The sequence below is a fragment of the Periplaneta americana genome, chromosome 12 (assembly GCF_040183065.1).
Source record: "Periplaneta americana isolate PAMFEO1 chromosome 12, P.americana_PAMFEO1_priV1, whole genome shotgun sequence".
Lineage (NCBI taxonomy): Eukaryota > Metazoa > Arthropoda > Insecta > Blattodea > Blattidae > Periplaneta > Periplaneta americana.
The window spans coordinates 107,097,256-107,114,922 of NC_091128.1; the positions used below are offsets into that span (position 1 = coordinate 107,097,256).

At 34.0% G+C, this 17,667-nt stretch overlaps 1 protein-coding gene across 2 annotated transcripts; it reads right to left on the minus strand.

The window, feature by feature from the left end:
• Nucleotides 1–2,683: 2,683 nt before the first annotated feature.
• LOC138710763 (uncharacterized) lies at nucleotides 2,684–15,960 on the minus strand. Of its 2 annotated transcripts, none has more exons than XM_069841865.1 (2): nucleotides 12,644–15,960; nucleotides 2,684–6,441 (listed from the first exon to the last, which is right to left on the minus strand). In XM_069841865.1, the coding sequence occupies exon 2, from the start codon at nucleotides 6,186–6,188 to the stop codon at nucleotides 4,500–4,502; it is 1,689 nt and encodes a 562-aa protein (XP_069697966.1). In that variant the 5' UTR covers nucleotides 6,189–6,441; nucleotides 12,644–15,960; the 3' UTR covers nucleotides 2,684–4,499. The 2 variants fall into 2 exon arrangements, with proteins under 2 accessions (XP_069697966.1, XP_069697965.1); XM_069841864.1 differs by having other exon boundaries at nucleotides 12,501–15,960.
• Nucleotides 15,961–17,667: the final 1,707 nt, after the last annotated feature.

Below are 17,667 nucleotides of genomic sequence, written 5' to 3' on the forward strand. Positions count from 1 at the left end.
TATGAAATTTGCATCCGCAAAAGTTCCTGTCCTGTGTTCTGAGATTTCTTAAATACCCACCTTTAAAATATCGTATCCCTTTTGAAGACTTATTTTTTTTCTCTCTTTTTTTTTTAAGTCGATTATTTAACGACGTTGTATCAGCCACTAAGTTATTAGCATTGATGGAATTGGTGATAGCGAAAAGGTATTTGACGAAATAAGGCTGAGAATTCGCCATTAGTTGCCTGACTTTCGCCTTCAGTTGGAGAAAACCTCGGGGAGGGTGGGAGCCCAATCAGGTAATCTCAAGCCAGAATCGAACCCATGCCCGAATGCATCTCCTGAGCTACGCCAGTGACCTTTAGAGTGAGTGACAGTGTTATTTTATCATGCGAGTGTTGTATTAAGCTATGTTACTTAATTTTTAATTTTAACAAGTGAAGGTAGAGAATACAAGTAAGCCACCAAGGCTGACATTTGTTTGTTGCAAGCAGCAGAAGTGGAGAGAATGGGGATAAAGTACAATTGGGGAACTGGCCGCTACACTGGTTTTTCAGATTACTCCACTTATTTATAATTAACATAGTTACAATTGTTAAAAGTAATCTCCAGTAACACATGCCTGTCATAACACCTCTGGAAGGCGACAGATCCCCATCCACAGTGCCACTTTGTTCTAAGGATCTAATTGACTGCTGTACAGCTGTTATAATAACCTGTATGTTTCTAAAGTGTACTCCTCTCAGTGGTTCATTCATCTTAGGGAAAACACCATAGTTGCAGGAACTCATAGTCAGAGAATACAGAGGATGCTCTAGAATTTCATAGTTTCATCTGTTAAGTAAATTAACCACTTGGGCAGCAGCTTGACGAACACAGTAGTGGAGCATAATGGGATGTGTATTCAAGAGATTTTGGCACTTCCGGCACATTATTGGTCTTAAATGGTGTTTCAGTGACTAATATGCAGCACCCATATGCATTCCAATTGGAGCAGAATGAGTAATTAATACACCTTCATAATCATGATCAATAATTTTGAAAGGGTCCTACTCATGTCTACATAAGTTTTTTTTTTTTTTTGGGCTTTGCAGATAAATAATAGTCTTGCTATTACAATTGCTGCATATAGAGTATAAATGAGATTGTTACATTATAACTTATACTGGATGTTCAGTTCAAAGTGTGTCATGGCTCGCTGTATGCCGTCATGTGGCTACCCGATGAGCCTAGAGAATTCAATCTTCCTGCACTTCCGCAGAGGTGTATTACTTATGTGGTAGAGAAGTTGCCTAGCAAGTACGGCGTTCATTCTGAAGAGTACTTACAGATACATACGGTAACGCCGGTAGTGGCAGGAATGTGAACTGTTTCGAAACATGTACTGAGGTGAGATTTTTCTTACTGTCGGGATATGGGGAGAGGGTTAAGACGATTACTTACTTATTTGTTGACATTAACTTCGACGTCAACGTGGACACGGAGCATTTGATTTGTATTGTGGAATGTTGCCGTACGCAACTGATAACAAATACCCTGCGTACGACTTGCCCGCGCAAAACACAGTTCAAAAGAGGTTATGGTAGCACACAGACCATACAGACCGCCATCTGTTGCTACGACGTTCAAGTTATACCGTACACGTTCTCAAGTTCAGATTAAACGCCTTGATTAATAGGCAACTTCTCTGACACAAAAGTTGAAACTCGCTTCAAATCGCTGACTCATCAACAGTGACGTCATGACACTTTGAAATGAACACCCAGTAGATAACACATCAAACACCACTTAGTCTAATACTACCAGCTTATATTAATCATTGCTAGGGGAGCTGCATACTAGCAGTGCTGCCACTAATTTTCGAATGACCTATGTACTTATATATGATAGCTTTGTAGCAGTGAATTTACAGGACCAGAAAAAACCCCTTATGGATGGATTTCCGTTTATTGTAGGTTACGTTATAGACAGGTTTTACTGTACCTTACCTACCTTTAATGATGATTTACATTCGTTCATAATGTTCTGTCCAAGGGCAGGTCTTTCACTGCAAACCCAGCATTCTCCAGTCTTCTCTATTTTTTTTCCTTCCTCTTTGTCTCCACATATGATCCATATATCTTAATGTCGTCTATCATCTGGTATCTTCTTCTGCTCCGAACTCTTCTCCCATTCAGCATTCTTTCCAGTGCATCCTTCAGTAGGCAGTTTCTTCTCAACCAGTGACCCAGCCAATTCCTTTTCCTGTTTCTGATCAGTTTCTTCATCCACTCTTTCCAACACAGCTTCATTTCTTACTCTGTCCATTTCACACACTCCATCCTTCTCTGTATCCACATTTCAAATGCTTCTATTCGTTTCTCTTCACATCGTCGTAATATCCATGTTTCTGCCCCATACACTCCACATAAAGCACTTCACTAGTCTCTTCCTTAGTTCTTTTTCCAGAAGTCCGCAAAAGATGCTCCTTTTTCTGTTAAAACTTCCTTTGCCATATTTAAAAGAAATATTTTAATATAAGAAAGTTTTGTAAGAAATCCATTCTTACGAATCTTTTTTTTAGATGAAAATAGGAATGTTGCATCTATGTGTACCGTCATATCTTGTTTCTAGCTTCGAATATAAAGGTACAGTACCAGAAAAATGTTAGGTACGGTAAGTGATGATTAATCCATATGAAATAAAAATACTGAGTGATGATTACAAAAATTGTTTAATTAATAATTGAATTACAATATCATACATGTTAATTGATGATAGAATGAAAATGAAATTATCATACAAGTGCAATTGATTCGCAAGAGTTTAAAAACAGAGGATAATTCAATGTTATTTCTCTACATCAAGACTCTGCTTAGAAAAATATTAACATGTAAATAATAAATACGGAAAGTAAATATGACCAAACAACAATGAATGATAAACAAAATTTATATGTGTGTTTGAGATAGAACAGTATTATGAAGATTCAGAACTTTCTAAATAAAGCAAAACTCATCTTCATATTCCATTTACATTTTCAATATTATTGTGATAGAGGCTGATACATGTGATCAAGTATCTTATCTTATAAGTACACAGTTTCCTTCACAGTAATGATCATATCAATATTCTTGACCAGTTTCGTCATTAATCCGTAATTTGCATTCAGTATTGCAAAATTTTTAACGTGATAATATAGATAGCTTAAAATTAAAGTATACACATTAAAACTGCTAATGTTCTTGTATGTTGTATGCAGTATGTCTGATAAGTCACTCTCTATTCTTAATGCATTACAACTTCTTTATTTTCAAACCAATTCCGCTGAAACTCGTGTTATTATACTCTCCATTCTGTGAGGTTTAGTTTGACGACTGTGACAGGAGGATGGAATTTAGGGAATTTTTTTGGGGGGATGACATGATGACCAGCCTGAACTCTTTGACAAAATTTTGTGGTTGGATGAGACAGTGTTACAGTTGGTGGCTTTCTAAATAAGCATAATTGTAATTATTGGGTGAGTGAGAATCCGACAACATTGCATATATTCAGTTTATGCAAATTATGTTGATTGTTTCCCAGGTTGATGGGCTGGCAGATGTGACACACACATGCCCGCAGCCCACATCTGACTCTCTGCAATTTTTTCTTCTGAGGATGGGTGAAGTAGGAGGTGTACCGAAAAGAAACCATGCAAATTTTAACGAATTGGAATCAATAATCTAAAATGTGTTCAGTAATGTTCAGCACAACTTTTTTCAGTTGGCAGTAGTGAACATAACGGTTCATTTAAGGAAATGTGTCGACAGTACTAGGGCTTATGTGAAGATTTAAAACAGAAAAACATTGGAGGATAAAGCTGATTTCTTAGAGTCTAATACAAGTGAAAAGGCTCTGTCATTGGTGGAGAGAGAGGAAAACACTACCTACTTAAATCTGTATGTGTGTTTATGTCTGCACGTCCTTGCTTGTATTTATATTCTGTCCCTGTTTTAATTGTAGTGATTTTTAATAAAAGCTTTGTATTCACACAGAAGTACCGTAAGTGGAGAAGGGCTCAGCTGGACAATAAATTCTTGAAATGGACTGATTTTATTGTGGTTATTCAAATTATGTGACATCTAATATTTCGTAATGTCACTTGACATCAGACTTGTAGATAATAATACCGGATACTACTACTACCACCACTAATAATAATAATAGTGATGGTGATAGCTATTACTGCTATGTAGGTAACTGTTATTGGTATCATGAAATTAAATCATTATGACGAATTATCATGTAATCTGCCTAATCTTCTAACAACTTACATAGTATAAAATTTAATGAATATCACGTTCTTTAGTTATAAAATTTAGAATATTAAATAAGAACTTTTCATTTGTCTGTGACAAATTAAATCAATTTAACTACGGATATTTTTAATGTTATTTCTTTTTGCAATCTACAAATAAAATCACATGAAATTGGATTTAAAACAAAACAAACCTTATTACACACCAATCAGTATCAATACTGATACTCAAGAGACATTAACAGCAATAATGTCTTAGAGAATACATTACTCCATTGTTTTCTTGTGGACAAGACGGATATTTCCAGGAATTTGAATAATTGTGATATCCATGATGGTCCCCAACTTGTGATAAACAATGCTGGTGTATTTCACTGACTTGCATTTGAAGAAGATACCTACCATTAACACGCCTCTCAGATTCATATATGACAGGATTAAAATGTCTTTCTACAGTATAATTAGAGAGATACTGGTAAACCCTCTGTTGCTCCAATTGCAGCCAGTTGGTAACGTTGTTATCAACTTGTTGGCAAGATTCAGATTTTTGTTTGTCTTCATAATGTGAACAGAAGTCAGTGGCTTTTGTGAATCTTCTTGTATAAGGCATTCTTACTTTATTTCTCCTCCATAGGTCATTTACAACAATAAAGGCTATTTCTGGGTCCAGACCTTCGGTTGCTATGCTTTCCGCCATTTCACGAAATTTTATTTGATCAGGAATATAAAAAGAATCTCTGAAACAATTCTGTATATTGTCTGCGTAGTATGAAAAATTAGAAGATACAAATGAGGCACTGCTTATGTAGTCATCGGTGAAAGATCCCTCATTTTCTGCATTTGAAATGTCTTGTATTTTTAAGATTGAGTCACCATCTCCATTTTCATGGTAAGTACATTCATTCTCATTACTCATTCTGCTACAACCGAACATGTCTTGTTCATCACACTTTAATTCAGTTGTATCTTTAACTTTCATTAAAGTCTGTAACAGTTCTTCATATGTGAACACAGATTCATTTTTCTCTTTGATCTTTCTTAAATTAATTCCAATACTATCAGTTGTCAGTGAAGAATTGGTTTCAAAGAAAGACTTCTGTGAATTTGTTGTATTCACGGAATAATTTTGAAACTGTTGTAATAATTCTGGAATCTCAATCATTCTCATATCCCTTAGCTTGAAAAATGTTTTCAGCTCTGGAATGGGGATTGTATTCAGTGCTCTGAAGTCCGTTTTTTGTTGCACAGCATCAGCATATGTTTTGTGATTAGAAGTGACTGGAACTGTATTGTGTGCTTCACCTGTGGAATGTTGCAGGTGACGAATCTCTCGTCTTATTAGCATATCACTTTCTGTTTGAGCACCTCGACTCACTTTGTTGTGTTGGTAAACTGGAACATCGTCTTCCACAAATAGCACAATTTCCCTTGTATTCCATAATGGATACTTTATTTCATGATCACATTGTTCAGTTTGAAGTTCTATATCCACTAACCTTGGAGGACTTTGGCATTTTGCGTCTTTTTTCTTAGTCTTCGTTAAAGTTGGCCATTGTATCTTATTTAGAGATTTCACACCCCTATTAATATATTCTATTGTATCAGAGTGTAAGAAATCAGCATTTTCGTCCAATGTTTCTCTGTTTTGGGCTGAGAACTCTGAAGAATTACTTAGTGAAGGACTACTGTTATTAGAACTTGCAGAACCAGTTCTTACTTTGTTTGCTTTTGTAGGAGTCTTCGAATGTAGCTGCTTTTTTCTGTATCTCTTGTCATGCCTCGCATCCTGACATTCTCCATACTCACTTCCGAAACTCGTGTGATTACTTCTGATGAGCTTTTCATTGTTATTATTTCCATCAAACCCAATGGCTGTACACATATTCTTATAACTTTTAACAGGAGATTTCTTGTGACTGTAATACATCTTGAAAGTGAAAATTCCCTTTCAATCTTAATTATACAGGTTTGTATAATATATCGAAAAAGAAAGAGAGTTGTTTGATATAAATAGTACCTTTTCTATAAATAAATATGAAATCTTAAATGAACAAGATATGACTTAAGTAATTTCTGTCTTTGAATATACAAAACATCCTGAAGAATGTTGAAAAGAAATGTTTTGGTTGAGAATTGCAGACAGTTGTAGTTTCAAAGCAGCAGTATCTCCTATCCAAACCCTAAAAAGAAAAAAAAAGACGAGGTAGTAATAGGTAGTTTATGAAGTATCTACGTATTAGGACGATAATATTTTGATGAATTATAAACTCGTTAGTATTTTGTATTTTGTCAGATTACAGTATTTTCTGATACAGTGTCAATAAACACAGGAATTATTTTAATAAAACCATATTAGTACAAATCTAGTGTGTCTTGTATTCAGCCCAAATTTGTGTGTGTGCTAGCCAGAGTTTGCCCCGTAAATTACATGATAAAAATATTTTACGTAAATTACACGTAGAAGAATTAATTTTACACGATTTTCTATAATGCATAATACATTACTTTTATGAAAATGGGAGTAAATTAATAAAAAACAATGACAATACTAGCATGGAAAAAAACTGCTCAAAATGTACATTTTATGGCTCTGTAATTAAAAACATAGCAACACGTCTTCAAGCACATAGAAGAGTATGTAAAAAACAAAACTCTACTTTGGGTGAAGCCTCAAAACTATCCATTCATGAGAAGTACCTAAGTCGTACATTAAATTAATCATTGTGATTATGTAAATTTAATATCTTGTTAAGTTTCCTGTTAATTCAATACACCTTAGTCATGATATATTTACAACTTACAAATGGCTTTTTAGAGAAACCAGAGGTTCATTGCCACCCTCACATAAGCTGCCATCGGTCCCTATACTGAGCAATTTTTGTTGTGTAATATCCTAAAAAAACCAATAAGCGGCATATTTCGATTTATTTACTTCAGTCCCCCTTATAACCCGTCTTTTAAAGAAAATGTTTTGAATGCCATATAGCCTAAAATCTAAGTGGGACCTAACTTATTTCACATACCAATTTTAATATAAATCGGTTCAGCCATTATCGCGTGAAAAGATGACAAACATACAGACATACAAACAAAAATTTCAAAAATGCGATTTTCGGTCTCAAGACAGTTCATGTTAACACCAATTATTTTTGTGAAAATAAAAATTACTAGAAAAATTTAGTTACAGTTTTATTATTAGTATAGATTGAAAATTTTATTTGGTAATCTATGATTATTTGGTGGATCTGACACATTCAGACTGTCCGAATACATGCCTTTAAGCATGATTCCTTTACTTTCTTTGCAGCACCATTAGAAATTTCACTTTTTGCTGGTTCTTTCTACTTTCAAATTAAGACGTGTATAAAAATAATATCTCATCATGTCTCAATATGTTGCAGAACTGCCGAACTCTTGTGATCTGCTGAACAGAATACTACTTCATGTTTGATACTTGTTTTCTTTCTCGTTGTAATATGCTACTTTGCCATTTCATAGTAAGTACCGGTATATTGGAAGGAGGAGATCCAGTTAGAATTAAAATAGTAATAACATAATAATAAAAGAAATAAATAACTTCAATTACTTGGGGTGCTCAATTTTCTACGAAGATGAAGTAGATATTAACACCAAAATTACGAAATTTCTCAAAATTATTTGAATAATTAATAAAGTCCTAAAAACTTTTCAAGTTAAAAAAAAATACAAGTTTGAAGGTATACAACACTGTTATATGGCTGTGAAACTTGGGCCATCAGAAAGAAAGATGAATCCCGCATCACTGCAGCAAAAATGACATTCCTGAGAACAGCGAAGTACACATAGCATGATCACAAGACAAATGAGAATATATTATCAGAGCTTGAGGTCAAACCTGTACTTGATAAAGTGCATCAATATAGAAAGAATTGGAGATCACATGTGGGAAGAATGAAGAGGGATAGACTACCAAATTTAATTTAAAAATATCAACAAACAGGAAAACTGAGCCAAGGTCGTCCACTTTGAAGAATTCTAGATGAATTTAAATACCATTATAGTCACAATCATGCCATGGTATGAAAGAAAAATTACACACCTCGAGCGGGAATCGAACCTGCGACTTCCTGTTCTCTGGTCAGGTGCTCTACCACTGAGCTATCGAGTCCGTCTCACGCCAAAGGCTTGGAATTATCCTTTCATACTGGCGACTCTGTTATAGAGTACTGTCCATAGCGTCTGATCTAGTCAGCACTCTGACCGGAGAACAGGAAGTCGCAGGTTCGATTCCCGCTCGAGGTTGTGTAATTTTTCTTTCATACCATGGCATGATTGTGACTATAATAGTATTTAAATTCATTAATAAGTCACATCAACGGACGTATATACGTCACCAAAACATCGTAAGATGAAGATTAAATTCTAGATGAACATTGAGGCCGGAATAGGCCACTGGGCCTAATTTGTTTGATGATGATGACACATTGGAATACACTTACATAACAGCAAAATTTAAACTCAAAATTCTCAAAGTTTCATACCCATTATGTTATTATTTCAGATACCCATTCACTAGGATTGTCCGAGTTAACAGTGCAATCATTACACTATTACCCAACTGCAACATTATAATGCCAAAGATGTGTTGTTACATAATTAAACATAACCCTGTCATAAGATTTTATGTTAAACCAACTTATGTTACATGATATTTTAGCAACTTGTTAATTTTAACTTAATTTTAACACTTTTTAATTGCTTAACTCTAAATATAAATATAAGATTCCTTATCACGACTTTGTATAGACATGTCTAAGTGATATTTGTGTTCATTGTATACCTTTGTAATTTACGTTGACCTGGAAATGATCAGTTCTTGGTCGAAAACGTTACTCCATCCAAATTCAATTGATTATGGTATTATAATGGTTTTCTAAACCATTATTCTAAATAATAAGTTTTTAGACTGAAAAAATTGTCAAATATTTATTGTATTTTATATTTTACTTAAAATCATAATACTGAGAACGAAATCTCCTCTAATCTGTGACTGTCTTTCGAGTGAAAAATGTACATCATTTGACGTGGTGCCATTCCATCGCATTCCAGGTAACCCCTACCTTTGTCAAAGACCATCCACTTTTACTGAAAGAATTCCACAACTGCAGAATATCAAACTGCACAAAATCGAACTACAGAATACCGAATTGCAGAGAGAGTTTTACGGTATACTTCCTGAAATTTTGCATTTTTGCAACATTTTTAAATATTTCAAAGGGTTGCTTCTTGGTGAGATTATTGGCTTTGCTTAAAATTTTTTGTGCATTCATATGAGGACAGTGTACAACTTTTTAGATGTGAAATTCGGAAAAAAAGTTTTACGATACAGCCTACTGAACAGCTATCTTGTTGAAGCCACATTAATATGTTGAGAAAGTCTGTGTATGTTGTACCATTCAATATTCCCTAAAAAAAATTATGGTCCTATGACATGGTATCCAAGATCACACCATATGTTCAAGGCTCCACACATGCTGGTTATCCATTTGATGAAGCCAGTGTGGATTAACTACAGACAGTAGTGGGCATTATGAATGTTTATCTGCATTACTTTTGAAAGTGGCATCATCAGTCTAAAGAATGCTGTGCTGGCAAGTACAGTTCCTGTTCATGGATCAATTATTACAGATTCTGGTAGTCATTTCCCCCATATCTTGATGAAGATAGAGACAGTACAAATGGAAGTGATTATTATTGAGATTTCTTCACGTGTTGTGGTGCAATCCTCCTAACCACCACTGCAGAGAGGACATGAATGGACTTACATCCTAAATGGCTAAAATATATGAACAAAATCCATGATTGTGTTAGAAATTGCTGTACACAGATAAACAATACTAGCTCAAAACCACATTTTCGTTGTCAAGGATACCGGTACTGAAAACGTGAATTTTCATGAAAATCTCTAAATAGGCTAGGCAATAGATTTTGTAGAGCCACAGTAGGTACTTTCTTTCTATAATTTATATAATAAATAAGAAAGATGCATGATAAATGGGACTTGGATTTTCGAGATCAACTTCTTTAAAACCAAAGATTCGTGTAGATATAAGATCTAAAGAACAAGATCTACACAATTGGATACTGACCAGATTAGCTATTACAATTTGTTCGGAATATAAATTTATTTTGAAGCCAAAATTACATCAGATAGCAATACCTAGCCTATAGGACATTTAAGGAAGAGTTGGCAGATGGAGGTCTGGAAGCTGTGACTGAGGTTTACATCATGGAATGTGGCTGAGTCGAAATTAATGGAAAAAGGGATATTGGAAGTCATTGACAGACACTATAAACCGATAAAGGTAATAGTAATAATAATAATAATAATAATAGTTAGGGGACATGGAGAGCCCCCCTATGCTTTCATGACCTCGGACTAGAATGAACATTGGTGTGGTTGGCACCATGCTCCAACGGCCTTTTATCCATAGGAAAGACCTAGTAGTACAGTACTTACTTTGACAGTATTATCAATAGATCCCAGGGCCATTCTGGATGTTTTGGCAATGAGCAAAATCTTGTTGCCATCTGACATTGAAACCCAGACTTTCGGTTAATAGATAAGGCTATTGTAGTTTTAAACAATATGTGTAACAGTTACTTACTGATAACTTACTGTATCTGTAATCAGGGTGCAAATTAAGATTTTTTATGGGGGGGGGGGGGAGACAGACTCTTAGATATAGAATACCATACATAAAATTATTATTAACCTCATTCGATATGGCTCAACGCTTAATCGCACTGAGTTGCTTGTCTTACATCTTAATTATAATAATAATTATATCCTTAAGCAGACTTAAGACAAGATGTGTAATTCCCAAGTTATTGATTGTTGTTAGCTTGCCAGTGATAATAACATTGGTACCTACATCAATATTATTTTCTTTGCTTACTTTATTACCGTACCTACTTTATAAAGTATACCGGTACTCGTATTAAAACAATTATATTGTGTGAGGGGGATAGAAGTTATCCCTGGTAGGGATGTTAATATGAATTTATGAGAGGAGGATAACTTTCCAACGGGGGGGGGGAATCCCCCCCGTTAATTCGCACCCTGCCTCTAATATATTATGTAATCATAAGATCCGAAGAAAAAAATCATGCAAATCGTCGATGTGGTTGGTTTAGAGATCTAAATCTGGGCCTTTCAAATATTAAACTATCACGCTACCGGTAACTGGAGACAAATGTAAAGGTGATAGAATTGTAGTTTTGTAGGGAACTAAGGTGTGCCTGTAACAAATCGCAGACTAAATGAAAATAAATAGCATACAGGCCGCATATCAAAGGTTACAATTATGACGGAACGTGGAGTATGATCTGGGAGGAGAAATAACAGACGGTGGATATTTAAAACCAGCAAGGAAAAATGGACTGTTTGGAGTTAGGTTAATATCAGAATTAGTGGAGTTATTGTTATTAGTTAGACTGTCGGGATTTCATATTAATTATGAGCAAATGTAAATAGGTATGGTCGAACCCATATACAGAAATGTGGTGGTACACCATAACTGGTACCATTATAGATGTTGATGAATAATAGATATTATCATTATAAAAAAAATGTTGCAATTTAACATCGTAGTCATAAATTTCTTGTTACAGAATTTAAATCATTATAAAATGGAATTAATAGTATTAGCCTATTTATTTCATTAACTTATATTCGTGCGTATAACATTTGAGTATAGCCATCGACACAAAGATGAAATAATATTTCATATCACATAAATGTATTGGGCAGAACAAATAGTACTAGATATACTTATTTATATAATACAGGTCTTCTCCAAGTTAATGGACCTGTGCTTGTAACGTATAAACACAATTTGAATTATTTCGTGATTTAAAATATCATTTGTATAACGGACTTCGGAAGTTTAAACAATTATCGAAATAAGAATATTTATTGTGTAATACTGTATATTTATTTGACTTTTAAAATTATTAATAATTTGATAAATAAAAATCAAAACTCGGCAATGGTAAAATGTAAATACATAATTTTGTAAATCTGCCCGAACCATGTCAGTCATAATGCGGATGGAAATAATGGAGTTATAAAACAACAATTTGCAGAAAATATCGCATTAGCATTGAATAAACAATTTGTGAAACCGGTATGATGTATTTGAGAATTTTTTTTTTACAAAAAAGGAAATAAGCTTAACTTATATTGTAATTCCCTTACCTAGTATAATCTCGAATGTTATCAGTGTTTTCATATTGCAATTTATGTTCAATTGTTAAATATAGGCAAGTCTGAAAAAGAAAATATAATGACGGATAATTATATTAAAAGAAATGTAATAACTAAATTAACAGTAGTCTTACCCTCTCTTCTATCATTCGAATTAAAACGATTGAACTTTTGTTTGTAAACATAAAACAGAACACAAAATACAATTTGCTACATGCAACTTCTCAACAAACAAAACAAATACGATGCAAAATAAAAGTATGGCAACTTCTACGTAAATATTTATTGCGTCATGAATTGCACAAATTACTTTCAATACACATCAAAAACGTACGGTATTTTCTGCTTTCCTGTCTCAACAGGTATGAATAACATATGAAACTGTAATATCACATATAATATTTTAATGGAAATATACGTTTTTTGGATTTCTGTTATCAAAGAAGTGGCTTATTGCGTTTCTTTTTTCTGTAAAGATTTTTTGCATTAGAGTACAATTAATTTGTTCCATAACTATGAACATAATTTATATTATGTCAGTTGGTATCACAGAAAACACACACAGGACTGACAGAAATAAAAAAAATTCCTTACTACTTTGCATATTGTTGGCAACATTGCGCTTCAGATTCAATTTTAATTTGAACTCACGAGCATCTGTGGCATCTAACGACCAATAGGCAACTTGTGCATTATTTACTGACCTACTTTAATTATGAATTTGTATTATTAGTATTTTTCCAGAAATTCTATACCAAAGGAGGCTATACTTTTTCTTTGCTTATATAGGTTGCGTTTACACGACTGTTATATTCTCGCCTGATTTTCTGCAAAACACATTATGGAAAAATTCTCACATTAAGGAAGTATGAATTTATAAAATCGTATTATTAGCCACCTCATCCCATTATCTCCTGGCTCAGTTATCTCATAAGTGGTGCTTTATTGATATCACTTGTGAGGTTCAGACCTGGGCATGCCCAGACCTGTCTTCAGACAGTTGACTAAACAACAAGCTATAAAACAGAGCATTAAGGTGAATTGCAACCACTAAGTTTAATGGTTTCAATGTCCCGTGTGGTCAATTAATTTTAAAGAGTGAATATCTATTCTGGTGACAATTTGTATTGTTTCAACATAAGAGTGTATGTGAAACTCTAAACCTAAAATTAGTTATTTTCTATTAGTATAGTCTTTATACAGATGTTTCCCTATAGGGAGTTGAAGTCAATTCATGATTGATCATCTATGTTGTGTCCTGCTGTTAATTTTGCTCTTTTTAAAATAAGTTTGTATTATAAGTGTAATATGTGGCTAGTCAGTGATGTATGCAATGGAGGGGAAAAGAACTGGCCATCCTATCCCATTATCTCCTGGCTTAGTTGCCTCATAAGAGGTACCTTGTTAGTATCACTTGTGAGGTTCAGACTGTCTTTGGACAGTTGACTAAACAACAATGTTCTATGCATAGTCCAGACCCTTGTGTGTAATTTTGTAAGCTTCATATGTGTATAGCTCAAGGGAGAACATGAGTTGGATATATCCTGAGCAACTGAGTAAAAATTGATTCCTACTACTAAATGAGAGATGAGAAAAATAACACACCAACGTTCTCGAGATCAAAAACCTTTAAATGTATTTTCTTTCCTCTACTTGCAATGTGTTCTGATGACACAATGAACCTAGTCTTAGAATTTATTCCAGTTCCTATATTAATATTATCTCTATAATTACGCTATTTGAATTACAAAACTGCATTAATATCTACCCACCTCTAACATTATTTAAATAATGAGAGCTATTAAATGGTGCAATCAAAAATTCGTTTCAGATTTTTAAATTTCCATTATCACGAACATTAGAGCAATATAAGAAGACACTTAATTTGGCTACTGCTTACAAGAGAAGTCAACCAAGTTAAAAAAAAAAAAATAGAATAAAACTATTTGTCGCTTGAAAGTACTATAAGTGACGAATCTGAAAATAGGCTACAAATTTTACATTCTGAAATAGACATATAGGCCTAGTATTAACGAGCTGGAGAGAATGATGCAATAGAAAGGATTAGATGTAAAAAATAACTGGAGATGGAGGTAATGACAGTGGAATGGGCAATATTTCTTAGAAAAACGCAAGTATATTTCGATTATAACATGGAAATTAAATATCATCATCATTATGCCTCTGATTGATGTTCTGGCCAATATGTAGATCTATTATCAGGCAGTACAACTCACTCGACAGTATGTGTCTGAGGAAGAACAATATGTTTGTATACATCTGAAGTCTGTTTAGTGTAATATGTAGCTAATCTGCAATGGAGGGGAAAAGGAACTGGCCATCCTATCCCATTATGTCATGACTTAGTTGTCTCATGAGTGGTGCCTTGTTGGTATCACTTGTGATGTTCAGACGTGTCTTCGGACAGTTGACTAAACATCATCCAGATAAGTATAAGGCCCATGGTCTGTTATGCTCTCAGTCATTCTCGAACCACTTTTCTTTTCGACGGCCCAAAGATCTGGGAGGTCCTGAGGACGGTATTGAAGAATGGCTTTTGGAAGTCTATTACGATTCATTCGTTAGAAATAGTAGATTGGAACAGCTTACCTGTAGCAATCTTTCAACATGATCCTCTCAAAATCAATACATTTAAGGAAAGTTTGAAAAGATTAGGCTGAGAATTTAATTCTAGGTGCAATATAATTATCTAAGTTGTGACATGTAAGGTGACTTGTAATTAAGTTTAAAATAGTTTGGTTTAATAGATATACTTGTAAGTTAGGTTTACTTTTGTTGATAGTAGGTGTTTTTTTACAGCATTGTCTTTGTTTATAGTCTTAGTTTTATTGCATTTATTTATAATTAGAATTAATTTTACGTTTATTTTATCTATGTTATTTTATTACTGTAATTATTGTGATGTTATTGTATATCGTATTATAGGCTATTTCACTGCCACCAATTGCAGTGTTAATAAATGTTTTCTAGTGCCTTGCATTTGGCAATGAAGCCATTAGCAGAAGTGTTAATAAATACAGACATACAAATTAAGTATATAAGATTTAAAGATGATGTTGAAAAAGCAGATCTTTGTTGATACTATTCCACCTTCAATACATTTGATAAAATCACAGTAGTATCATAAAATATTGAAGTTTGTCTTCGAAAAGTTCACATGAACAATTTTATTGTGCTTGTATTTAACCTGCAAGTATGGGCTCATGATATAGCCAAATCTTTTGATATACCTTTCACAGCAATGCAACATGGTTAATGAATTATATAGATCACGAAAAGTTATGATATCCTGAGGAAAGAACAAATACTGATAATATATAACTCATTCCTAGGGGGAAAGAATAAAATTACTATTGAAATAATATGGCCCTGACAATGTCTGTAATGTCGAGCACTTGAAGAAAGAGTAAGAAGAACGTAGAGCATAGTGTCATCCAATCACAAAGTGTATAACTTATAGATTTTTTTTTTGTTTTTTTTTTTTACAATTATGTCAATTTCATTGCATCGAACAAGCAGCAACTGTAAATCATATTGTACAGCAGAGTAAGATTCATACTGAAAAGTCAGTAGTGTGGTGGTTGACATCAGGTATAATGATAAAAGAGCTAACTACAACATATGAATTGACCTTTTTGCCACATATTGGTTCAATAAGCTGTTTATTACTTGATTCATGAATACCATATAAAGATAAGGAACAATATACCATAATTAAACGATTCTATTGTTAAGTTTAAAAAATAAAAACTAATGAGTTAACTTACAACCATTATTTCGCATGTCCAAAATCATGGATTTATGTATGTGATTTCTATCATATTCAATGCCATTGATGTCAACATGCAACAAACTCTGCAGTGGCTGAATGGTCAGACCTTCAGACTGTCACGCAGGTTCGATTCCTGGTCAGCTCTTGGTTTTTTTCATTCCATAGTGACACTTGTGGCGGACAAGGTCGCAGTTAGGGTTTTTCCCGGGGTTCTCCCATTTTTCCCCAAATTAGGCATTTACATCATTCCATCATCATTTCTCCATTCCATTATCATTCTGTAGCATTCCCTGAACGCCAGCTGGCAATGCATGGAGGGGGTTGGCTAGGGACGAGTGGGGTTGCCTGCCTGTAACCTGGACCAGAGAACCTTAGTGTGGTGGACTGGTGTAGGTTTGGGAATGCGTCACCAGATGGCTAGAGCAATAGATCTGAACAAGGTCGCAATGCTGGGCCATAGTGCCCCCCCCCCCTCCGTTAAATTCAATTTAAACATGCAACAATATTCTCGAACACGTCACCGAGATCCAGCCAACAAAGTTCACCACGTTTGCGAATGTTACAAAGACATGACAGATTTAGTTACATCGAACAAAGAAATTCAAAACAGTATGGGTTATTTTATACGAATAATTTATGGTACATGTAAATTCTATATGAGAGAAAGTAACTGTCGTGAACTATGGTGAAATGTAGCTGGTTCAATAAGCTTCGGTTTTGCTTATTTTAATTCCTGGGGTACTGAATTCGTTTCATTGCTTTATCCAACATTTCATCTGCGTCCAATGTAATGTGTTTAAATGCCTCTCCTATTATCGCAACCCTATTAACTTTTACATCTCTCTTCACACTCACCCACAAGTTATATTTCTTAGAGAACACTTTTAAGTGTTACATAGTTTCAGTACAAATTTTAACATTGATTTACTCTCCCCTAAGAGATGAAAATGAACTTGCAATTCTATGTATTATATAGGTTAATATAATTTAGGATGCTAAATAAGTGATCAATTTAACATGACAAAATACTTCTTCTTCTTCTTCATTTGCTGAATGTTTTGGCCTTCTTTACAATTTTCCACCATTCTTTCTTTCTTGTATATATACTCTCCAGTTTTTAATCTTAATTTCTTTCAGGTCGTTTATTATACCATCCTCCCATCTGATTTTTGGTCTTCACTGTGCCCTTGTTCATACTGGTTTCCATTTAAATATTTTCTTAACTAATCTTTCATCAGACATTCTGATTATATGGCGAACCATCTTAATCTTTGTGATTTAATAAAATTATTAAAGTTTCCATTTTTATTTAGTATATAATATAATTCATTATCTCTCCGAACTCTTCAACTTCCATCCCTTTCT

Bases quoted from the DNA above. Each gene is read 5' to 3' on its own strand.
- LOC138710763 (XM_069841865.1), bottom strand. From the start codon at position 6,188: ATGTATTACAGTCACAAGAAATCTCCTGTTAAAAGTTATAAGAATATG.